We start from the raw sequence: 26,681 nt of genomic DNA on the forward strand, positions 1-26,681 counted from the left end.
GACGATTGAGTCTAAAACATGGAAGACATTTTCAGTAGTGCCTACATCCACTAAATGTTCTCCATACGTGAGTTGCAGAAGAATCTCGTAGTGTGAGAGAGAGAACAACTTCTCTTATATTCCTTGAGACAACACTAAGGATCCTGTTAGCAGAGAAGCTCTTCAGTAAGTACTTAAAATATTAATGTTCTATTTACATATCCTAAAAAATTGAACCCAAAACAATGGTGACTTTAAAGAGTTCAATTTGGGGTCCATCATCATAGTGATCATAGTAAATCACCGTGCTGTAGCAAGAATAGATATTTGTCTATAAATCAGGTACACACTAACCTCGTGGCCAAATGCCTCTTTAATAATGTATTTATGAATTAGCACTTGAAAATACTAATAATGGATTAAACTATTTCCTAGGGGCCACAAGGGCGTACTCAAGCATGTGGGGTATCTGAGAAAGTTGGGGAAATTGGGGTGACTTGTTTCATGAAGATGATTTGGCCCTTTGAATGTCTAGTGTGTAACCCATCCAGTAGCCATAACTCATGGGTTCATAAGATTCCCTTACTCTCCGAATTAGCACATATGTAATTCGGCTCTTCTCCGGGCATTCATATATTCATTTCTCTTCATTAAAAACAGAAAATTTATTCCTAGTAAATTTTGAATTAACTAAAATCGACTTAACCAGAAACTTTTGTTCACTGGATTATTCCCCTGCAACACCCCCAACCCCCGGCCCAGCACTAGCCTTTCTAGGGAACAACATGTTATGTTGAAGTTGTATCAGAGATTTAGTAAAAGAAATTTCAGGGTTTTGCCCAGAGGCGCTGGGTGTGACCACCGTCACAGACATCTCCTCTACAAAGCAGATTAACGTTAACAGATTAACAAAGCCCCCCAGATAGGGCTTTGTGGGGACTGCAAGATTATGGATCATGAAAAAGCATTTACATTTGCTTTTATTTCATAAGGGGAAGGAGCAGACCAATGAACTATAGGATTTTCAGTAGACAGGGTAGAAATAACCATCTTTGGCATTTTCAGGGCGGAGGAAAGGGAGTGACGCTTGTTTTGGTGGCTGGGGTGGGGGGGCTGTACCTCAGGTGACCATCAAGTTTCATCTGTCCTAGTTTGGACCTTTGAAAATGGTTTGCTTGGCTGTTGAAAATCAATTCTGGATGCAAAACCCTCCACTGAATCTTTTGGAGTATGGAATGCTGCTGCTAATTAAACTCTCTTGTTAAAATGTCAGCCCAACCATAGGTTCCAAATTCAACCATCTAGATACATTTTTTAAAGGTTTCATTTATTTATTTGACAGACAGAGATCACAAGTAGGCAGAGAGGCAGGCAGAGAGAGAGAGGGGGAAGCAGGCTCCCCGCCGAGTAGAGAGCCCGATGCAGGGCTAGATCCCAGGACCCTGAGATCATGACCTGAGCTGAAGGCAGAGGCTTTAACCCACTGAGCCACCCAGGGGCCCCAACCATCTAGATTTTGATGATAAATCATAAGACTCTCTCTTCTCCTAATACATTACAGTGTTTTAGAAATCACTTACTGCCTAGGTTAGAATTTCCAACAACTCAACAGATCTAATCTTATTTCTCTACACTTATTTAACTGTTGATACCTTTAAAAGTTTGCAGAAAAATACTACCTATAATGTAAGCAGTGCAGAAAAAGCTTCTCTGTTGCATGGAAACCCAGAAGAAAGGTTTCTCTCTGTTGAAGCAGTCTAGCCTTTCAATTAGCAGTGAACCATAATCAGAAATGCATATTAACGTTCTTGGATTCAACATATCTATGTATTGGTTTTATAAACTGGCTGAAAAAGAAAAAAAAGCCATGCATTCATCCAGAATTCCAAAGGCCTCAGGATAACAAAAGGAAGGAGCTGTCAATCTAGACCAAGCACCCATTCTGTGTGTGAACCATTTCTTCCAACAATAAAGATCCTTACCTTTTGATAAAGGGGAAAAAAATATCTGGTCACTGACTATATCCATGTCTTTGTCCATCTGCAGGCAAAGCAAGAAATTTCATTACTGAAGATGGAGAGCAGGAACCAATTCAATGTTCAATAGCGAAAAAATAATCTACCTACCAAAGGCGTATGATCACTTCCAGAAGATGTAGAACCTGTTACCAAGTTTGTTTTAGACTGCACAAATAAAGGTTTTAATTTCTGAAAGACACAAAAGGTATGTGCTATGTTATCAAGGGGAGGTGATAATCAAATGGAACGGATGTAGGAGGTTCTCTGGTCCTTTATTAACCAAGCTTTGAAAACTAAGTTCCTGATTTATTTGTTTAAATATGGCTGGGGGAAATCCTTACCTTGAAACCCTTGGAATAGACAGACCCCTTCTTTTTTGGGGCTACTCTGAGAGAAAATTCAAGAAAAATGTTTTCTTCAATGGCTGTTTTGACTCTACCTTTTTCTTTTCTTTCTTTCTCTTTTCTTTTTAAGTACCGTTGACACACAGTGTTATATTAGTTTCATGTGTATAACTTAGTGATCTGACCAGTTTGCACATTATGCTGTGCTCACCCCAAGTACAGCTACCCTCCATCCCCCTGATTCTACTTCCTGTTAATAATCTCTAGCCCATTTGGGATTCACAACCCGTCACTGGCCAGGGATCACAGTGTTGTCCCCAGTATCTCCTCGTTCCGGGAGGCTATGGCAGTAGTGGTCCTGATTCCCAGGAACTGAATGGTGAAAGCCCAGGACCATGTCTTCCAGGAGCCTCCGCATGCAAGAATTGTCCCAAGCATCATTTGTTGCAAAGTAAATGACAACAGTAAACATGTGCGGGTGAAAAGGAGGAAACATACCTGAAGCATGTTTATCAGAAAGGGGTCTGAGGTCCATGGATATACACTGGAGATTTAGGTGAAGTTCTCTGTCTGCAAGGCTTCCGTGTGTGCATACACGCATGCGCACGGGGCTGTTTGCATGTATTTTTCTATTCTCCATAGCCCACTCCCACTCTCTTTGTTACCACCCCAAAGAAAAGATTTAAATATTTTATGTGTATCTTTAATTTGGATATGTTCCTGCAAAAATACATACTTTTGTGCCTGCCTTTTAATTTCCGCTAGAGGTGTTACGTTCGATCCCATTTGTTGATTCTCTAAAGCATAGCCTTCTGGTACTTTTAACATCCTCTAAACTGGGATGCATTTCACAGTAGATGGAGTGGCACAATGTAATTGGCATCACATTTCTCTTTTAGAGACTTATAAAGTCTCTTTTAGAGACTTAAAAAATCTTGAACCAGTGTTAAGCACATTTTAGATTCAAAGTGAAACCCAGTATGCCTTATGTGTTCCCGCTTCTCTTGCTAAATACTAAGTACTATGTGTTTAAGCTCCATCCATTCTGCTATGTATGTAAAATCTAGTACTGCTCAGTACACAGTCACCTGAAGGTTAGGTAAGGTTTTAAGGCATAAAAATACGAAGGAAAAAAGGAAAATATTATTAATTAAATTAACATCAGGATTGAGAACCTTTGTTTATGAAAATATACCAAAACACCATCCAACTGAAAGAAGACATTTACAACACATATAACTGACAAAGGATTAGTTTCCAAACTATATAAAGAATTCCTTGAAAAATTTTTTATTCATAACAAATTCTTTTTTAAGATTTTATTTATTGATTATGTTCAGTTAGCCAGCATATTGTACATCATTAGTTTTTGATGATAGTGTTCAACGATTCATTAGCTGTGGAAGCTTGGTGTTCATTTGTTTAGATTCCACATATAAGAGAGATCATATGGTATTTGTCTTCCTCTGTCTGACTTATTCACTTAGCACAATGCCCTCAAAGTCCACCCATGTTAATGCAAACGGCAATTTTTGTTCTCTTTTATGGCCAAAAATATTCCCTTATATGTATACACCAAATTTCTTTATCCATTCATCTATTTATGGGAACTTAGGTTGTTTCTATAACTTGGCTATTATAAATAATACTACAGTGTCCATGGTATATAAAAATTTTTGAATTAGTGTTTTTGTTATCTTCAGACAAATACCCAAAAGTGGAATTACTGGATCATATGGTAGTTCTAATTTCTTAAGGAACATAGTACTGTTTTCTGTATTGGTTGCACTGATTTATGTTCCCCTAGTAGTGCACAAGGATTCCCTTCTCTCCACATCCTCACCAACATTTATTATTGCTTGTCTTTTTGGTAACAGTCATTCTAACAGATGTGAGTTGATATCTCATTATGATTTTGACTTGCATTTCCCTGATGATCAATGATTTTGAGCATTTTTTAAAAAAAGATTTATTTATTTTAGGGACGCCTGGGCGACTCAATTTGTTAAGCATCCATCTTCAGCTCAGATCATGATCCCAGGGTCCTGGGCTAGAGTCCTTGTTCAGCAGGGAACCTGCTTCTCCCTCTGTCTGCCATCCCCCCTGCTTGTGCTCTCTCTCTCTGACAAATAAAGAAATAAAATCTTTAAAAAGATTTACTTATTTCAGAGAGAGTGTGTGTACAAGCAGGGGGAGATGCAGAGGGAGAGGGAGAGACTCTCAAGCAGACTTCCCACTGAGCATGGAGCCCATCACTGATACCTTGTAGTTTGCAATATGCAGGTCTTTCACATCCTTCGTCAAATTTATTCCTAAGTAGTTTATTCTTTTTGATGCAATCATAAATAAGATTCTTTTCTTTTCTTTTCTTTTTTAAAGATTTTTATTTATTTGACAGACAGATCACAAGTAGGCAGAGAGAGAGAGAGAGAGAGAGAGGAGGAGGAGGCAGGCTCCCTGCTGAGCAGAGAGCCCGATGTGAGGCTTGATCCCAGGACCCTGGGATCATGACCTGAGCTGAAGGCAGAGGCTTTAACCATTGAGCCACCCAGGCGCCCAGGATTGTTTTCTTAACTTCTCTCTCTGATAATTCATTATTAGTGTTAAGTAATGCAAAAAATTTTTGTGTGTAGATTCTGTATTACAATTTTTATTAGTTCTAACAGCTTTTTAAAAAAGATTTTATTTATTTGACAGAGAGAGACACAGTGCGAGAGGGAACACAAGCAGGAAGAGTGGGAGAGTCAGAAGCAGCCTCTCCCCTGAGCAAGGAGCCCAATGTGGGGCTCGATCCCACGACCCTGGGATCGTGACCCAAGGTAAAGGCAGATACCCAACGATTGAGCTACCCAGGCACCCCCTAACAGCTTTTTTAAATAGAGTTTTTGGGGTCTTACAAATATATTATCAAGCCATCTGTAAACAGTGAGAGTTTTATTTCTTCCTCTCCAGTTTGTTTGCCTTTTATTTCTTTTTCTTGCCTATTCCTTTCGTTAGGACTTGCAATACTGTGTTGAATAAAATGACAAGAGTGGACATCCTTGTCTTTTTCTTGATCTTAGAGAAAAAGATTTCAGCTTTTCACCATGGAGTATATTAGCTGTGGGCTTGTCATATATGCCTTTTATTATGTTGACGTACATTCTTTCTATACCTGCTTTGTTGAGAGTTTTTAATAAAAAATGGTTGTTGATTTTCTTCAGAAAAAGGAATGTTTTTTCTGCATCTATTGAGATGATCATATGAGTGTTATCCTTGTGATGTTATCAAACTGATTGATTTGAAGATGTCAAACCATCCTTGCATCCCTGGCACAAATCCCATTGATCATGGTGAATCATCCTTTTAATTACTCAATCTTGTTTGCTAATATTTGGGTGGGAATTTTTGCATCTATGTTCAATAAGGATATTTGGCTTGTAATTTTCTTTTTTTTTTAATGGTATCTTTGTCTGATTTGGTATAAGGGTAATGCTGGCTTCATAGAATGTGTTTGGAAGAGTTCTTCTTTTATTTTTTTGGAAGAGTTTGGGAAGGATTAGTATTGATTCTTCTTGGAATGTTTGGTAGAATTTACCAGTGAAGCCATCTGATCCTGGGTTTTGTTGTTGTTGTTGGGAGGCTTTTGATTACTGATTCAATATCCTTGCTAGTCATCATTCTGTTCAGATTTTCTATTTCATTATGATTCAATCTTGATAGGTTACATAGTTTTAGAAATTCATCTAATTCTTATAGGATTTCTATGAATAAATAAGTAAAAGAGAATTCAGTAGACACAAAAGGCTTAAACTTGAAGCACAAATTCAAAGAAAAAACCTGAATGGCCAATACGCATATGATAAGATGACCACATTTATTAGTAGTGAGACAAATGGGTAAAAAAGTTACCCCCTCCAAAACCACAAGAAGAAGCCATTACACAATCACAAGACAGACAAAAATTCTAGTCTGACCATGTAAGTGGTAGAGACAATGAAGAAAGTAGAAACTTTCATCCACTCCTGGTTAGAGTGTTAATTAGCAAGAATAATTTGGAAAACAATCTGGCTTTACCTTCTATAGCAGAGACTGTTCATCAACCCTCAACACCTATTCTCTTTTTTTCTTTGGCATTATTTTCATTGCGTATTTGGCCACCCCGTTTTCTCAGTCTTTTGCAGTTTGATCAGCCCAGTGGGACATGAGTGGAAATGAGGTCTGCCATTTTAGGTCATATACTTAAGAACTAACATGTTTGCCCTTGTATACCCACAGACTTCCTCCTCCTGCCATGTATACCCACAGACATGGAGTTACCCAGCCTTCTTGGTGTGGATGGGGAAACATCCTAGGAAATGGCAGAGCAATGACTGAAGAAACCTGTGTGTCATCATGACTGTGGAATAATTCTCACTCCCCTGCTTGGGGGCTTCTCTTTTCCTCACTGACCTGAGAGAGAGGTAATCTTCAGTCTTATTTAAGGGAGAGTATTTTTGTTGTAGCAATCATATTCCTTCTTCCATAGACTTGAATATACCAATACTTTAGGACCAGCAATTCTATTATTACTATAAAGCCTGGAAAAACTGGGATGCCTGGGTTGCTCACTTGGTTAAGCATCTCACTCTTGATTTCAGCTCAAGTCATTGTTTCAGTGTCGTGAGATCAAGCCCTGCGTCAGGCTCCACACTGAGAGTGGAGCCTGCTTAACATTCTCTCTTCCCTTCTGCCCCTCCCCACCTGCTCACACTCTCTTTCTCACTCTCTAAAAATAAACAAACAAAGCAAAACAAAACAAAAACCCTTGAAAAATTGCTATATATGCTTATCAGGTGAGAATAAAAGAATGTTTGGGGCCATGATGTTCATAATAGCAAAAAAGCAAGATCTAACCCAAAGGCTGATCATCAGCAGAGTGGGTGAATAAGTTGCGGTATAGTCAAGCATTAGAGTACTCCCAGTGGGTCAACTACAACCACAAGCATCGACGTGGATACATGGATGAGTCTTAAAAGCATAATGTTGAAACAATGGAGCAAATCACTGACGAATCTTTTTTTTTTTTTTCAATTATATTCTTTCATTTATAAAAAGTTGAAGAACAGGCAAAAGTCAGCAGTATGTTGCTTAGGAAGACAAGCACAAGTGCCAAAACTCTCAAGAAGAACATCAGGACAGTGGTCTCTGGGAGGGAATGGAGACAAATGCAATGGGTGGGCTTTTGCAGTTTTATTCTATTTACGGCTTGTGTCCTGGGAACTCAGGTATTCATACGATTGTCATTGTTTAAGTTGCACACATGTATTTTCACTCATCCCTTTTGTGCACATGGTTATTTCACAGCAAACAAAGAAGAAGAAGAAGAAGAAGAAAGGAAAGAAATAAGAAAAAAGAAACCAAAAACAATTCAGAGTAAAGACAAAATGAATTCTTTCTTTTTTTTTTTTTTTCAAAGATATTTATTTATTTATTTGACAGAGACAGAAATCACAAATAGGCAGAGTCAGGCAGAGAGAGGAGGAAGCAGGCTCCCTGCTGAGCAGAGAGCCCGATGCAGGGCTCAATCCAAGAACCCCGGGATCATGACCAGAGCCGAAGGCAGAGGCTTGAATCCACTGAGCCACCCAGGTGCCCCAAAATGGATTCTTTCATACTGAGCCTTGATACCAAGTTAAGAGTCTAAGAGTATGGAAACTTACACTGGGGATAAACAGGCCAATATAAACAGATTTGCGTATAATATGAATAGGTTGCTAACTACACAATAACAGATTTTAAATCAGTATTTGAGATAATAATGATTAGACCCAACATGGTAACACAGTAGAATACTTATATAAAGTAATGGTTCCTAACCTTCAGGCTGTCATAGGACACATAAAAATGGTATCACTCACAGGGAGCCCTGGGGGAAGTGGACAAGGTTGCTCCTGGACTCAAGTTGGTGGGATGGGAGTTTCAGGCTACCTCAGTCATGGCTCCATCCCTTCCCCTTAGGGGACCAAGGAAAATCATGATCTCAGCACTCTTTTTAAAAATTATTATTATTTTTATTTTTAAAAAAAGATTTTATTTATTTATTTGAGAGAAAGAGAGCGAGAGCAACAAGTGGGAAGGAGAGGGAGCAGCAATATCCCTACCGAGCAGGGCACCCGAGGCAGGGCTCCATCCCAGCACCCCGGGATCACGAACTGAGACTATCTCAGCACTCTTAAAATAAGCTTGGGAAATTCTGATGAGAGGTACAAACTGGAAGGGTTTCCTAAAAATGCCAAGGAAAAGAACAAAGAGAATAGCATAACATTAAAAAGAATGTGTCCGTTATGGAGGACAGAAAACAGATTTTCAACCTATAAGAGTGTTTCTGAAAAAGAAACAAAAATAAATCCTGCCATCCTTAGAAATATACATAAGAAACTTGTCAAAGTTGAAAAAAAAAAGATTTAGATTTATAGATGAGAGAGGCTCATTTTATTCAAGAGAAATTAATAAAATAATGTCATAACTCATTTCCTGGTGACATCTTTAAATTTTAAGCTTCAAGAAAATAGCTTATAAATATCCACTGGAGGAAAATAAGCCAGGTTAATTAATAAAAAACAAATACTAATCTGGCTTCAGTCAGGGTGAGGCATAGAGAAGTGAAGATACTGTTCCTTTCACTTAAAAAAAGATACTCAAAGACAAGATCCAATTTCTAAGAAATAAATCAAAATTAGGAACTAAAGAATGGTAAAAGTCATGATTTTTGAAGAAGATTTTATTTATTTATTTGAGAGAGAGAGAGCCCAAGGGGTGGGGGATATATTGATGCAATTAAGGCTGAAATGGAACTTGGAGGGACAAAATCATTCATAACCCCCTCTTTACCCAGAGCGGGTGAAGACTCAGACTTGTTTGGTTCATGTTGTTGTAACTGCACAACTATAATTCGATTTTACATTAAAGTTTACTCTTACAATACAGATAAAGCAAGTAAAATGTGGTTCATAATACATAAGCCAGGAAACAAAGGAAAGAACAAGCAGTCACAAAATAAGGTGACAAAAACCCCAAACATATCAAATTATGCCGAAAAATGCATGTAGTTTCAGTTTTCATATTGAAGGTAAGTGAGCGTCAGGTTAGGTTTAAAGAACTAACATCCAATCTTTGTTATTTATAAGTTTGCAACTGAAGGCAAGTGACATAGAAGTACACAGTTTGAGCAAAGCTAGCAGCAACATACAGAGAAGACAGTATGCGTAACACAAGTGGTAACAGACAAGTTAGAATTCAAGGCTAACAAGAGCCTCACAGGCCACGAGTGGAAGGTGTAATCCGTAGTAAACACATGAGAGTGAAAAGCCTCCCTGAGCTGAGTGAGAAAACACAGAATATAAAGCAAAAACTACAATCATGGTGGGCTTTTACCTGCTAACTGTATCTACTACCTTGCTATAGGGCATAGCCTCAAAATTTACTACGAAACCTTTGTCAGTTACGTATTTAGATTAGATATTTGGTAGCTACTTGGCTCTTTGGATTCTGAAATAAACCACTGGCTAAAGAGATTTAATCAAAAACCTAGTGGATATTTTTTTAAAGATATTGATTTGCTGATGAAACTGAACACCCAAAAATGAAATAATCCAGTTAAAAAATGGGCAAAGACATGAATAGACATTTTTCTGAAGAAGATATATAAATAGCTAATAGATAACTGAAAAGATGCTCCACATCACTCATCATTGGGGAAATAAAAGTCAAAACTGTAATGAGATACCACCTCACACCTGTCAGAATAGTCAAAAAAAAAAAAAAAAGGAAAGAAAGAAAGGAAGGAAGAAATTGATTTGCTGATTCTAAAACATATATGGAAGTACTAAGGATATAGAGTTGCCAAGACAGGGCACCTGGGTGGCTCAGTCGGTTAAGCGTCTGCCTTCAGCTCAGGTCATGATCCCAGGGTCCTGGGATTGAGGCCTGCATTGGGCTCTCTGCTCAGTGGGGGTTTGCTGCTCCCTCTGCCCCTCACTCCACTTAGGTGCTCTCTCTCTCTCTGTCTAAGTAAATAAATAAAATCTTTAAAAAAAAACAAAACACAATAGAATTGCCACGACAAGCTTGGAGACAAAAAATAAAATGGCAGAACTTACATAACCTGATTTCAAGACTTATTATAAAGCTACATTAATTAAGATAATATAGTATTGGATAAAGGACAGACAAATAGGCCAATGAGATAAAATAGAGGGCTTAGGAACAGACTCCTATAAACATTGTCAATTCCATTAGAACAGAGGAACCACTGAGATGTGAAATTCAACGGGAAAAGAAAGATCAAAATCACATTGTAAGTTTATGAGGAATATGAGATATAGTCCAGCCACAGAAAACACAATTTCTGACAGAAAAAAAGGATCTTTCTTAAAATTAAAACTTTCTAAAAAAATTTTTTAATTTCTGACCTTCAAAAGGCACTGCTCTGAAAATGGAAGGAAAAACTACAGCGTGGGAATAAATATTTGCTATATATATATATATATATATATATATATATATATAAAATATAAATATAAATATATATAAATATTTGCTATATATATAGTAAATATTTATTCCCATTCTGTATATATATATATATATATATATATGACAAAAGACTTCTACCCAGAATATATGACAAAATGCTATAACTCAATAATAATTAAAAACAGAAATGGAAAGAAGGGGAATGGGGAATTATTATTAAATGGGTATACAGTTTCATTTTATTTATTTATTTTAAAATAGTATTGGGGTGCCTGGGTGGCTCAGCGGGTTAAGCCTCTGCCTCCAGCTCAGGTCATGATCTCAGGGTCCTGGGATCAAGGCCCGCATGGGGCTCTCTGCTCAGTAGGGAGCCTGCTTCCCTTCCTCTCTCTCTGCCTGCCTCTCTACTTGTGATCTCTATCTGATAAATAAATAAAATCTTAAAAAAAAAAAAGATTATTTATTTTAGTGGGGAGGTGGGGCAGTGGGAGAGGGAGTCTCGAGCAGACTCCCCACTGACAAAGAGCCTGACGTGGGGCTCCATCTCACAACCCTGAGATCATGACCTGAGCCGAAATCAAGAGTTAGATGCTTAACCACCCAAGAGGCTCTTAACTTTCCTTTTTCTAAGATGAAAAGAGTTCTGGAGATTAGTTTCACAACAATATGAATGCACCTAACATTATTAAATTGCACAGTTGAAAACAGTTCAGATGGTAAATTCTAAGTTACATGCATTGCACCACAATCTATTTAAAGGACTTGGATAATCCCTTTTGGAAAGAAGATCTAAAATTAGCCAATAAGCACAGCAAAAGATATTAACATCATTAATTACGACAGAATGCAATTTTTGAAAACTTCAGTGAGACATTATTTTACGGTAGCCCACCTTTAAAAACTGACAATATCATGTTGGTATATGAATATCGCGCCAGTGACAATATCATGTCAGGACACAGGAACTCTCTAGCATCGTTGGGGGTATGGTAATGGGATACAATCACTCTGGAATATAAACTTAAATATTAATATTCCTGTGTCCCAGCTAGTCCAGTCCTACCTGAGAGTTATACAAACATATTTCTGGAAATAACCAGTAAAAGAATGTTTGTAGCATGTTTTTTTCCCTCCCCAAACAGATCCTAACTCGAAATAGCCCAGGAGTCCATTAAGAGGAGAATGGAACAATAATTTGTTAATTATTGTTTATCCATAGACTGTTATTCAGCAAAACAGAGAAATAGTTGCTAGGCATGCACATAATAAGGATCAACCTTTTTTTTTTTTTTTAAAGATTTTATTTATTCATTTGTTTGACAGAGATCACAAGTAGGCAGAGAGGCAGGCAGAGAAAGAGGAAGGGAAGCAGGCTCCCTGCTGAGCAGAGAGCCCGATGCAGGGCTCGATTCCAGGACCCTGAGATCATGACCTGAGCTGAAGGCAGAGGATTAGCCCGCTGAGCCACCCAGGTGACCCAATAAGGGTCAATCTTAAAACACTATACGAAGTTAAGATAAGCCAGACATAAAAGAATGTATACTGTATGATTCTAACTGTATAAGTTTTAAGAATAGGCAAAACTAATCTGCAGTTGTAGAAATCAGAACAGCATTTGTCTGGCATGAGGATGTGACTAAGGTATTGTCTGGAAAGGGACACTGGAAAATTTCAGGGAGGGTGGAAATGTTCTACCCTTTCATTTAGGTGATGGCTGCACAGGGCAAAACACTTCAAATGATTCACTTAATCATTTGTGAGCATTCCCATACCCATACCCATATTACCTCAATAGTAAGAAAATACTAACCCTTTTTTTTCACAGCATTTATTCAAATATGTTATTTAAAGTTTGTCACATTTCCTCATTATTATCTCTGTTTTCTCCTCTGCAATTCAGGCGCTACTCTAATCTCTGCGAGTGGAACAGTTGACAAGACAGACCAGTCCGTGCCCTCATGAAATTTATAGTCTGTAAAGGAAGGAGCCCTATTTGTCACGGTCGCTATCTCCCAAACATGGTGCTTGGTGAATGTTTACACTCCGTAAATATTTGTGGAGTGGCGTAGGGACCCAAGGAAAAATTAGTTACCTAAAACTCACTTACTCATCACTCTACCTTTCCCTCCTCTCCACCCCCCCAACACCGTCTATTTTTCTTCAATATTTGCTATCCAGTCTGACAAGGGTCTCGAGTGCCTATATACTTGTGGACGTACCGATAAGGGTCATGAGCCTGGAATCCCACAGAAGTAATGGCACATGGATGTATTTTAGGCTGGACGGAGCACTAGCCCTCCTCCAGGGAAGACAGAGCAAGGGCAAGGCAGACATTTTTCTCAAGACAGGGACTAGATCTATTAATGTGTCTGCACCGAGGTAAATTTTGAGATTTTAGAACTCTGTTTCATTAAACCTGGCCAGTTCACCTTTGGACCAGACAGTTTTATCAGGTAATCCTAAAAAAAAAAAAAAAAATCCTGATTTTTGAGTTGGCACAACATTCTCATGGGTCTAACAATATTTTATTTGTCCAGCTGATTAAATATCGGAAATGAGGATTACTCCCACTGAAACTGTAACCTTCAGTCGGAAGAGGAAAAATCAAAAGGAGAAAAAAGACACTAGATAGTCTTATCTATGGAAACCAATTTGGGGACATTTCAGGGGAGTCAAGTATTAAAAGTTCATTCAGCAAGGTTCAGATTACCAGGTAACTTCGTTAAAAATTAGAAATAATTTCTTGTTATCATACTAACATTCTTAAGTTCTTTCATCTCCTGCAGCAACTTAAAATTTAGAAAATTAAGTCAAAGTAAAAAATGTTGAAAAAAATTTTGAAAGTAATTTTAGATTGGAAGCTTCCTAAAGCAAGAGCCTGGATTTTGTATTTCTTGTGCTCTTTCCTGCAAATCTTGTCGCATAATATTTGGCATCATGACAGGAACTCAATGGCATGTATAGCATGTGATTTTTCTTAGTATTTGAAATTTCCTGGATATATTTCTCCACTGGATCTCATTTACCTTTACAATCACAGCTCCCAAATAAAAACATTAAGTAAACAGGTTAAAAAAAATAGTCTATTTTAAAATTGGGCTTTCTCTGCAAGTGACTTCTAGTATGAAAATGAATGGCTTGGTACTAGGAAAAGGTGTTTTTGCCTCCTTTTTCCCCTTTGAAAGTGACTGACACTTGGATCTTGAGCTTTGATATTCCCTTTTTATTCTATCCGTGCCTACCAGTGGTCAGACTGACAAACGTCCCAGCTAGTGTCACCCTGCCTCTGAAATTTTCACTTTGCCTCTATTATAGCCCAACCACATTGCATTGAAAAGATTTGTTTATGCACCTCTGTCTTGTACCAGACTGAGCTCTTTGGGTTCAGGCGCTCAGACCCATGTCTTTAGTATCTAGCAGGATGACTGTCCCAGACTATCTCCAGACAGGGGCTCAGTAAATGTTAAATAAGAACAAAAAGACATGTACAAAAAACAAAGAGACAAACAATATCGAAACATTACAGGTACTTACAATATAATTGAAGGACGTGTCAGCAAGCATGGCAAATTGACGAAACAATGTGTGCCTGGTAAACATCTCATCTTTAAGGACATGAAAGCTACAATAAAAGAAATGGTGAAATTAAAATGTATAGAGATCATAAGAGAAAGCAAATTAATATCATGTTCATGTGGTTAGGAATTAGAGTTTTCACTGTGAAAGGGATACAAGTAAAAAATTCAAAATATTAATATGAGTTTTTTACTTCTTTCATTTTCAGTTATTTTTTAAAGGCTTTTTTTTTAAAAAAGATTTTATTTATTTATTTAACACAGAGAGAGAGATGACATGTAGGCAGAGAGGCAGGCAGAGAAAGAGGAGGAAGCAGGCTCCCCACTGAGCAGAGAGCCCGATGCAGGGCTTGATCCCAGGATTCTGAGATCATGACCTGAGCCAAAGGCAGAGGCTTTAACCCACTGAACCACACAGGTGCCCCTAAAGGCTTTATTTTTAAGCAAGCCCTTTACCCAACGTGGGGCTTGAACACACAACCTTGAGATCAAGAGTCACATGTTCTACCGACTGAGCCAGCCAGGTCCCTCGGCTTTTTTCATTTTTAAAATGACATATTTCCCAGCCCTGAAAAGGCACAGAAGCAATGAATGACAACCCAGTATCAATGAGCATCTTGGACCCTAAACTGTAGTTTTGGGTTTTTTTTTAAAATTTTTTTCAAGATTTTATTTATTTACTTGAGAAGGAGAGAGAGAGTCAGGAAGAGAGAGAGAATGAGCAGGGGGAGTGGCAGAGAAGTAGGAGGGGGAGAAGCAGACTCCCTACTGAGCTCAAGCTAGATGCAGGGCTCCATCCCAGGACTGTGAGACCATGACCTGAGCTGAAGTCAGACGTTTAGCTGACTGAGCCACCCAGGTGCCCCCAAACTATAGCATTTTCCCTTTAAAACTATTTCTCCCTAAAAGGAACCAGCCCATCTTTCAGAAACAGCTGTTTCCAGATCTAAGATGATACATGTGCAAGTTGAGCCTGGGACATTAAATTGTTAAGGGAGTCCTCAAAGACTGTACCAAAAGAACACAGTAGTAAACCTTGAGCAATAAACCTTGAGAGAGAGGGCTCCCACTAACTTACAGTTGAAGAAATTGAGCGTCAAAAATAATTATTATATTGTAGCAAAACACAACAAGTATATTAAATTTGGGAAATTCTCAGCCTATCCAGATTTCAAATCTTGTTAAAAGTAGGAGATTCACTCTCAGAAAAGCATATTCTGAAGACAAAGTCAAGAGTATGTTGGACAACCTTTGGGCAGCCACTAGGAAGGAACCAAAAAAATCCCAGTGTTCTGTCAGTGGGAGGGGTCTGAGAAGAGAGTGGGTGTGTCTCAGGGACCAAAACCACAATGAGGTATCACTGCATTAACTACCAGCATGACTAAAATAAAAAAAAAAAAGACAATAACAAGTGTTGGATAGAACACAGAGAAATGGGAGCCCTCACCCATTGGTTGTGTAATTGTAAAGTGGTAGTGTAATTGTAAACTGTTTTCCTAAGTGTTTTCCACTTTGGAAAACAGTTTGGCATTTCCTCAAAATATTAAACATAGAATTATCATATGACTTAGCAATTTCTTCCAGTATATACCTAAGATAATTGCGAACATATGTTCCACACCAAAACCTGTACATGACTGTTAACAGCAGCATTATATACAGTAACCAAAAAGTGGAAATAATTAAAATGTCTACACACAGAAGAATGGGTAAACAAAATGTAGTATATCCATGCAATGGAGTATTATTTGGCAACCAGAAGCAATGAACAGATGAACTTGAGAACATTATGCCAAGTGAAAGAAGCCAGTCACAAAAGGTCACATAGCATATGATTCTGTGCATATGAAATGTCCAGAACAGGCAAAGTTATAGAGACAGAAAGTAGATTAGTTGCTAATGGCTGGCAGTGATGGCCATGCAGTGTGGTTGCCAATGGATACACAGTTCCTTTATGGGTTGGTGACATGTCCTGATTTAGGGAGTGGTAATTGTTGCCCAACTCTGTGAATACACTAAAAACCATCCTTTAAATGGGTGGTATGTAAACTATATGCCAAAAAGTTGTTATACAATAATTTACTATGTATGCTTAAAAAAAATAGAAACTTACGAATAAAGAAGAAAGAAAAGGGCAGAGCAATGATGACTTTAATATCACTATGATGAAGAAAACAGACCAAAATATTGCTAAAAATAGATAAAAAGATGGTGAATTTCAGCATAGAATTGGAATCTACTGAAAAAAATGACTAGTCATCTTAGAACTGAAACCATCATATATGATATTAAGAAGTCACTACATGGGCTGAATAGTAGGCTGGATTCAACAGAGCACAGACAGGATTATTCATCTCAAAGGCAGATCAATAAAAAATACATCTGGTCAAAGTGAAGCCTAGAGAGGAAAGAGTAGGTAACCAGACAGGACTGTAAGAAACATGTGGGTTGGAGTCAAAAGGCACAACTTACGTATAATTAGAATCCTAGAGAAAGAGACCTAGTTGGTAAGTCTCAGCATGTCTGGTGGAGGCCAGTACTCGATGCACTGGCCTCATGAACAAGCTAAGGGGAAAAAACTACCAGCACAGAAAAATTCTGCACTCAGAGAAGTTATTCTTCAATCATGAAGGTAAAATAAAGACATTTTCCCACAAAGGAAAGCTGATGGAATTAGTTGCTGGCAACTAATTTTTCCTATACGAAAAGAAAAACTAAAGAGAACTATTGGGACAGGAGGAAGATGATCCCAGATGGAAACACATTGAAAGCAGGAAGAAATAAAAAGCTCAAAGAGTAAAAATGTTAATGGGAGTGGATACTGACTACGCCTAACAATAATTATAATGTTCAATGGTGTTAAACATTTGTATGGAATCAAAATGAAAATGTGGGAGGAGGTTAAATGGAGCTAAAATATTCTAAGGTTCTGGAATTCTTTCTTTTTATCTTTTTCATTGAAACATAATTGATTTGCACTATCCTATTGGTTTCAGGTGTACAACATGATGACTCTAAAGTTCTAGAATTCTTGAGGAAGTAGTAAATAGAAATTTGTAGAAGACTGTGGTAAGCAAAGAATGTGGGTTAAAATTTCAAAAAGAGAAAAGAATGAATAACTAACAAGTCAGTAGAAGAAAATATGGAATAAAAATACATTGATTAGTCCAAAAAAAGTTGAAAAGAAGAGAAGAAACAGGTTGGCTAAATAGAAAAAAAAAAAGTGTTATGTGGTAGATACAAACCCAGGGATACCAATAATCTTACTAAAAGTAAATCAAGTAGGGCAAAAAATAAGGGAGGCAGGCAGGTGAGATGAAAAATCCAGCTCTATGCTTCTTAGAAGAGACCCATTCAAATATAAAAACAAGATAAGTTGAAAGAAAAAAGCTGGGGAAAAAGCACCATGCAGTCCGAATCAATGAAGAGTGATACAGCTATATTAACACCAGTTGAAATAGACATTAAGCAGGAAGCATTTTACAGATAGAGAGGGATGGCTCATAATGATACATACACAAAATTTGATACCAGGATTTAAATTTGTAGGTATCCATCAACGTAGCCATAAAATATTTAAAGCAAAAATTGACAGAACTGAAAAAGAAATAGATAAATCTATAAGCACAGTGGAAAACTTAATACTCCTCTCTTAATAGTCAGAACTATAGCAAAAATTAAAGTATATAAAAGGTATAAAAAACATGATGGGTAAACTTGACCTAATTGAAATATATATATCACTGTATATTGATATATATATATCACTGTACCCAGTGATAGAATTCCTCTTCTTTCTAGGTGTACATGAATCATTTTCCCAAAATCAACAATATGCTGAGCAGAAAACAAGTATCAAAAATTTTAGCAGATGGAAATAATTCAGAGTAGGTTCTCTGAGCCCAGTAGACTTACCTAGAAACACAATTAGGTAATCTTCATCTACCCGGAAATAAAACACATCACTTCTAAATAATCCCGTGCTAGCAGGAGTACCACCAAGGAGAAAATAAAATCGAATTTAGAAAATGTTTTATACTGAACGATAGTATGTAACATGTTGCAATTTGTGGGATGCAACTGAAGCAGGGCTTAGAGTACAGTATATAGGCTGAAATGTTTGTAGTAGTAGAAAAAAATCTGAAAACCAATGATCTCAGCTTTCTTTTTAGGAAGGATAACAAATCATACTCAAAGGAAGTAGAAGGAAGAAAACGATGAAGATAAGAACAGAAACTAATGAAAAGAAAAGAAATATATAAGAGAAATTCAACAAAGGAAACGTGATTTCTTTGAAATAAATAATAAATCTGCGACTGCGCAGTTAGTGTCCGTCCCACATCAGGACATGGTATGCGGGATTATACACTGTCTCTGTTATATATCACCTTGAATGAGTGTTTGCTGATGCAACCACATGAGAGAGACGATGGGTTATGTCCCGACATTACGTCCCACTTAGTCAATTAAGTGAGAAAACATATAGAAAATAGGTAATCATACTTGCTGCTATTCCAAACGTTTAGATAACAACTTAAAGTCTACCTAGACCAAAATGATGACATGAACATAGACCATTTTGATGAACAGCAAATCAACTCGAAGTAAAACTGAGACATACTTGTAAATGGTCATTGAAATATGGGATGAATCCCATTGGGACAGACAGAGGGTAAACATTAAGGATCAGAGTGAACCCCACAGGGGCGCCTGGGTGGCTCATTTGGTGTATCAAGCCCCAGAAGGAACCCCCCTACCGGCTCCCTGGCGGGGGTCTGCTTGTCTCTCCCTCTCTCTCTGTGCCACCCCCCTCCCACCCCTGCTCATTCTCTCTCTTTCTCTCTCTCTTTCTCTCAAATAAATAAATAAAATCTTAAAAAAAAAAAAACCCGAATTCCACAGAAATAAGTCAGGGAAAGAGAGTCCACTCAGTTTCAGAGAGAGTCCACAATCCATGTTTGGGGAAATTAAATTCAGTGCCTGTTTAAGCCAGTTTCAGTCTCCTGTTTCTCACCTGTGTCTGTATTCTGCTCTTAGAGTACCTGTATGAGGTAGTTAGAGCAGGAATTAAGATGCACGTTTTTCAGAGCACAGAGCGTTACCAGCACAGACCTGAAGCACGAGCAAGAGTGCAAAGCAGAACATTTTACCAAAAGGAGGAGATCTTTCTCTCACCACCTCCTGCTGGCCCGGGGATTCTCCATGTCCCCCCTGGGATTACTTCAGCAACGTATAGGATTTTGTTTTTTCTCCCTCTCTCTCATACGCCCTCACACTCATAGTGTAGGCTTAAGGGGTGCTGTGCAAATGTAAGGCATTATTGTCCCACGAAGTCCTGTGTGAGTCTTGTGCTTGACTTCTGACATCAGACTAACCCTGAATCCATCCTGTCCTGAATGCTCCTTTACTGGGAGAAAATCTTACAATGGAACTTCCAACGTGTGATAAAGAGAAGAGAATCTGGGAGACATTATGGCCAGAATATAGATGTTTTAAATTAACATGTTAGGACAAGGGGAAAAAATAGGCATTTTCTCTACTTGGTGTTGCTTTTAGCCTTTCCAGAATTTAGCAGTATTCACTTACTCCACTTTTAAAAAGACAAAGGTGACATAGGGAAGATAAAATGATTATGTGAGCAAAGGACAGATCTGAGAATTTAAGGAATTGGTGCTGTTTTGTCTGTGAAAGGATAGAGGATCCAGTATATAAAACAATTTTACAAAGAAGATCTAGACCAGTTAAATATTATCATGTGCAAATGAACAGGAAACTGCTTTAATAGCCCCATGAGGGAAGATGACTAGGTAGGTCTGATTAAACCAGAAACCAAGAAGAGGCTGTCTGTCCTGTTGATCCTTTAAAACTGAAATACAGAGTCGGGGGAATAAAATAGGATCTTCAATTATTTTTTCTTTGAAGTCACTTTGACAACTCTTCCATTTTAAGCCAATTATTTTACATTTCTTGTTAAAGGTGGATGCTGGCATTCCATATTAATTAATATGCATGGGAAAAATGCAAGGCTCCCAATCACCTTAAAAGATGATTAGTCACATTTTTATAAATAGAATTTATATATATCCCCACATACCTATTCCTGAGAATATAGAACTTCTTTTCCCAGTTTTTGTTTATCTGTTCTGATTCTTTCTTAAATCTGTAATAGATTTATAGATGGTTAAATGTTGTATTAGCCACACATGAACAATTATGCTTCATTATTACTAGTACCTTTCTGTCTTCTTTTTCTCATTTTCTAAATCAGCCTTTAGTATTTCTATTTGCTTCTCCAAAACACGTGTGTCTTCAGCCTTTCAATAGAAAATGCATCACCAAGTGAATGAAATGAACACTATATTCTGTTTCTCCATAAATCTGAAAAGCTATTTCTATTACATAGCATGCATAGTCTGCCTATCAAAAAGAATTTGAGGGAATAGTGAGTTACATTTACGTGCAAATCCCCATCAATTACAAGAATTAAAGATCCGTCCTCCATGTCTTGTAAGTGATTCATTCAAAAGCAGCCAGTTCTAAACAATATTACAAAGCAATCACAACGTATCTTCATCATGTCTCCCTCTACCAGGTATCCCTTTTTCTAAATTTTGTTTTCCCTCTCTCACTGTGACCTCTCCAGCTCATTAAAGGCAGGAGCTGCTCCAATTACTCTTTTTATTTCCTTCCTTCCTCTCCTTTCTCTCTCTCTCTCTCTCTTTCCTTCCTTCCTTCCTTCCTTTTTCTTACCAAAACTGTTCTCAGGAAAGGATCTGATCAAATCAATCCCATGAGAGCTTTATGTCATCCAATTCTCAGGACTGTTTATATTTCACAAGGGGACAAAGTTTAGGAAAAGGAATGAATCTCTAACAGTGGAATTGGAGGCATATCATGAATGAGAGAGATTTCTTTGGATCCAGCAGGGACGTATCCCAGAATCAGACTACAGTGGCAATCAGGTCCTTTGTCTCTTTATAAGACTGACTCTCAGTGTAGCTTTCAAAGTCATTGCCACTTTTGCAGAATAGCTAGCATCAATATAAACAGTAAGCATGTTAGTAGTAATGGTCATATTAGTCAAGAATATACCTTAGCCACTGGCAATTTCACCTTTTCTTCTTGCACTACAGCTGGTTTTGCGTGCTTCACCTGCTGTGAAAATAAAACAATGTAAATATACATTTCAAATCAGTGCATAAAGATGTGGTTTTTCTTCAGCTTAGAGACAGGCAACTGAGCCTTGGAATATGCAAACCATAGTCCCACAGGGGGCTTCTCGGCCTTCTCTTGTAGGAAGTCCAGGGCTTTTGTACATTGCCTTTGCAACTGCGTAATCACACCCATTAAGACCAACTTTCCTACTACCATCTTTTCAAAGTACATTTCTCTGCACTCATAAATCTGAATTGGCCAAATTTTACTATTATACATTTTTAAAAATGAAGCGGTCAGTTATTACTCAGTGAAGTCAAATGCTTTAAGAAGACTTTATTTTAAATGATTATAATGACTTTTCACCACTGTTATTTCTCTGATGATAGGAGCAGATGATGGTGAGAAAACATACTGAATATAAAAGTCTGCTTGGTTAGCTATCTCTGGGTTCCTACACAAAAGACAGAAGAAGGGACTCCTTATTACTACCACTACCTCTCTGGTGGGTTCTGTGACCCAAAAGGCCTTGAATCTGTTGCCCGCCTTGGTGAGGTGGTCCCCACCCAGGAAGGTGTAGAGCCAGGTCCAGAACTAGAGAGTTCTGCAGAATAAAGTAAAAGGAACTTAGAGCTAGCTCCCCTTGAGTAATTAGAAAGACTGGGAAGAGAGAGAGAGAGAGACCAGGCAAGGCCACAGGCTTGGTGGTCTTAGAACTTTGAGATAGCTCCCCTTGAGTAATTAGAAGGACTGGGAAGAGAGAAAGAGAGAGAGAGAGGGAGGCCAGGCAAGGCCACAAGGCTTGGTGTGGTAACGTCGCCAGGGACCAGTTCCAGGGGTGATGGCCACTATTCAATTCGAAATGGCATCTTGCTGATGCCTGGTCACTGTCCCCTCCCTTCTTCAATCTCCCCAAATTTACATACACAAAAAGGTCCTGAGAGTGGGTTTTTTTTAGTAGACATCACAGAATTGGACTGAATTCAAGATCTGATTAAACAAAATGGGAAGCAGAGCACAGCGAAACTCGGAAACTGTCTTAGTTCCATGGAAGGAGGAGCCAGACATGGAGACAGCCACCAGAGACGCTATGGGCGTCTGTGGAAAGCCCTGGACATGCTCTCGGCTGCCATAAAGCACAGAAGGTGGGTTTGAACCAATTTTATTTATATCTGAAGGGACAGAGAGAACACAGCTGACATCAACTGCCACAAATTAAAAAAAAACAACAAAATTTGTAGTAACAGCCATAAAAGCTATAGTTTATTGAGTGCCGATTCTGTGCCAGGCACTTCGCATATATTATCATTTATTTCTATACACCCACCTATTGACTTCTTCCCATTAGTTTAGTTTATTTTAAAGATTTTATATATATATTTGAGAGAGAGCATGCGTGTGCTCAGGTGAAGGGGAGGAGCAGAGGGAAGGAAGAGGGACAGAATGTCAAGGATACCCCCCGCTGAGCACGAGCCCCAGCAGGGGCTCAATCCTATGACCCTGAGATCAGGACCTGAGCTGAAATCAAAAGTCTGCCTTCAACCGCCTGAGCCACCCAGATGCCCCTCGTATTACTTTAGATTTTTTGTAATAGATAATACATGTATTTTTTTAAACAAACTGCAAATATCAGTCACGAACCTGAAACTCTCACTTCCCAGAAGATAAGTTTTGTTTGTTCATTGTGTTTTGTTTTCATTTTTCTCATCGTTATTGTAAATAAATAACAGCCCTTATTGATTTGGGCTTCTCCACAAATAAAGATTAAGAATTTAGAACATTCACATTACCTTCCGCCTTCTGTCTCTCCCTCAGATGCCTGTTGTTTTTTTTTTTTTTAAATTTGCAAATGTTTAGCTCATATCATAGTTGCCTTTATTATCATTTCAAAATATATAAACTTCTATATTTTGATTTATTAACTCCCTGCTCTGAAAGATGGGAAGTTCTTCTCTCTCTCTCAACCTCCCAGTTTTTGGAAGCCATGTTATGTTCTATAGGATTTTTTTTTTTAAGATTTTATTTATTTGCGAGAGAGAGAGAGAGAGAGAGAGTGAGAGAAAGCATGAGCGAGGAGATGGTCAGAGGGAGAAGCAGACTCCCCATGGAGCTGGGAGCCCAATGCGGGACTCGATCCCAGGACTACAGGACTCGATCCTGGGACTCCGGGATCATGACCTGAGCTGAAGGCAGTTGCTTAATCAACGGAGCCACCCAGGTTTGCCCTATAGGATTTTTCTTAAACTATAACTAGGTACCCCACCCTTTGTCTATAGCCTGATTCTAAAAAGTGAAATGAAATGTGTTTCTGCAGCTATTACTTACCATAGGACCAAGAAGTATAGTTGGCTCCACAGAGAAGACTGTAAGTGAATCTGTAACTAAGCTTTGCTACTGAAAGGAGGCTCTTCCCAGAGCGCTCTAATGTTACAACTTTTCATTTTCTAGCTCCCCTTCTTCTGAGTCACACTGACTTTCTCCTTCCTCTGGCATCCTTATCACCTTGCATATTGGATTCTCTCTACATTCTTGAATAATTTTTTAAACAGGTCCCACGTATAGTAAACTTTCTGAGTTTCACACATTCAAAAATATCTTTATTTCTCTTACATACTCAGTTGAGACTTTAGTTTGGATGTAAGAATTAGGATTCAAATTTTTTTTCCTTTTGAAAACTTTATTTTCTTGTAGCAACCAGTGATGCCAATGAGAAAGAGTTTCCTCGTTTTTGTTCCATTACAGATAAACTGTTTTTTTTTCTCTTCTTAATTCTTAGAGGCCTAAAGTTTCACCAGGATGTACCTGATGTTTTCATCAATTCTAAGACATATTTTATGTCCCATTCAATGTTTTAACATTTTTGAAACTGAGGTGCCTTATAACCGGTGTGCGCATCATAATTTAATAGGCAACAGTTTTGCTCATGGTACCTAAAGTAAGTAAGGATGTGCCTTACAATCTGAGATTTAATGGAGTCTGAGATTTAATGAAATACAACAGATTCTCTGCTTTTCTTTTAAATCCCATTCAGTACTTAATGGGGCTTTCCCATCTGAACATTAATGTTTCTTCGCTTTAGTTTATGGAAATTTTCTTTTATTTCTTTTATTGCTGTCTTACTTCTGTTGTACCTATCTTGCTTCCTGAAAACTCTATTAGAAAGGTATTAGGTCTCTTAGATTCATCCTCCATAGTTTAACTTTTCTCAAAATTTGTCTGCCATTTTACACCATGTTCTAAGAGACTTTGTTCACTTAATCTTCCAGATTATTTTTTTAAAGATTGATTGGTTGATTGATTTAAGAGAGAGAGAGCGTGGTGGAAAGGACAGAGGGAAAGGGAGAGAGAGAGAATCTTAAGCTGACTCAGTGCTAAGCAAGCAACCCAATGTGAAGTTCGATATTACAACCCTGAGATCATGACTGGGGCCAGAATCAAGAGTCAGACACTTAACCAACTGAGCCACCATTCTTCCAATTATTATCTGGGTCTTCAGCTGTGTCAGTTTTATTATTCAGCCCTGCCCATTGCTGTTTTGTTTTTGTTGTTGTTACTTTCAAGAAATTATTCTTTTCCTTATACTGTTCCTTTCCCATAGCTGCCTGTCCCTCCTTAATGGAGAAGTTTCTCATGAATGTTTCCCCAAATACATTTATTTTAAAAATGTCTTTTTTGTTCATTCCCTGAATTATCCGTATTTCTTATGGAGCCAATGGCTGTTTGTTCTATTTGTTCTTTCACTCACTAAATATTTGCTAAATTCTTACTTTGTGACAGGAAGCATTCCAGGAACTAAAGATACAACAGAAAACAGGACAGGGTTGAAGCAGAAGGGATGTATTTGAGAGGCATTTTGAAAGAGGCAGAACTTAGGGCACTCTGAGTGAGAAGGCACCTGCCTAGAATTTCTTATTTGGGCAACTAGATGGACAATGGTATCATTCATGAAGACAAGGAAAAAAAAAATCAAAGTAGAGACAATTTTGTATGCTAGTATTCTTTTCTTATTTAATGAAGAAGAATTTGGTAAGTTTGGATCAGATACTTAAGAGTTTGAGAAACCCAGGGCACATTCAAATGATGACATATAATAGGCAACAGAGACAAGGGCCTGGAATTTGGGAGCGGGGTTAATCCTCGACATAGAATTTGGAGTCACCAATATTTTAGTTGAAGCTGAACACTTAGACAAGGCCATTCATAAAATTTACAGAGAGAGAAAAGCAGAAGGTCAGGGATGAAGCCTGTGTCCAGGTGTGGCTGAACTACAGTTCTGATTTATCCTTGGCTGATAGGGAATTTTCAAACCTGGAACCCTAACCCATTGTCTTACCTTAGTTCTCAAAACTCTAACTCCTACTCCATCAGTCCTCACAGTCCTGGAGAGCCCTTTGGGGCCCTAGAACTACCCAAATAAATGCTCCTTTACTTGTTGACATGCTATCTCAAACTCCCTAGAAGAAACCACCAACTACTGCTACGGACCATGACTCAGTCTTCCCGTGGCCCATGTGACAGGAAGCTAAACAAAAACAAAGCCTAAGATACAGGAACACTAACAAAAACCGAAAGTGTTTGTTATCATTAGCCTTCCATGGATTCAAAACCCTGAAGATGACCAAAGTGACAGAGGTGTGCACTTTTTAGAATCTTTCCACTTCTTTGTTCTCAAAGGGCACAATCCCCTGGAACCATCTCTCTCCCTCAGGCACAAGAAGTACAGAGAGTGTTCACTGCCATTTGGTTAACAATGGACGGAGGAAATCTCTGGAGTTAAGAATTCCAAGCTTTGGAGGGCACTTGCCAGTATGCTAATGGGGAAAAAATTAACCCAAATTTTAAAAAGTAATCCACAAAAAGTTAGGAAAGCGATCTGGTAAAAGAAAATAAGTTCCCATGTAGAAAGACCTTTGTATTTATTTACTTCACTATATCCAAAGTCATATCCATAATTGAAAGTTTATCAAAAAGACTCTGTTTACATTCACATATAGTAAAAACGAGTTCCAATTTTTCAAGGCTCCCTTTTCCTGCCTCTCACATAATGGTCAACTCTTTAATAACTAAAGATAAGACTGTTGCTATACCATATCTTCTATAAAGCAAATAATTAT

At 38.1% G+C, this 26,681-nt stretch overlaps 1 protein-coding gene across 1 annotated transcript in view; it reads right to left on the reverse strand.

Annotated features, from left to right (window-relative positions):
- The window catches only part of C6H10orf67 (chromosome 6 C10orf67 homolog), a 146,880-nt gene that overhangs the window by 19,372 nt on the left and 100,827 nt on the right, over positions 1 to 26,681 (reverse strand). Inside the window, exons 11-17 of the mRNA XM_032349620.1 lie at positions 21,505 to 21,564; positions 20,647 to 20,726; positions 20,507 to 20,572; positions 14,371 to 14,459; positions 13,057 to 13,221; positions 2,106 to 2,186; positions 1,962 to 2,019 (exon numbers count right to left, since the gene is read on the reverse strand). Coding sequence (XP_032205511.1) covers positions 2,158 to 2,186; positions 13,057 to 13,221; positions 14,371 to 14,459; positions 20,507 to 20,572; positions 20,647 to 20,726; positions 21,505 to 21,564 — 489 coding nt within the window. The 3' untranslated portion in view covers positions 1,962 to 2,019; positions 2,106 to 2,157. The remainder of the gene's footprint in view (positions 1 to 1,961; positions 2,020 to 2,105; positions 2,187 to 13,056; positions 13,222 to 14,370; positions 14,460 to 20,506; positions 20,573 to 20,646; positions 20,727 to 21,504; positions 21,565 to 26,681) is intronic.

The sequence above is a fragment of the Mustela erminea genome, chromosome 6, assembly GCF_009829155.1.
Source record: "Mustela erminea isolate mMusErm1 chromosome 6, mMusErm1.Pri, whole genome shotgun sequence".
In the NCBI taxonomy this organism is placed as follows: domain Eukaryota; kingdom Metazoa; phylum Chordata; class Mammalia; order Carnivora; family Mustelidae; genus Mustela; species Mustela erminea.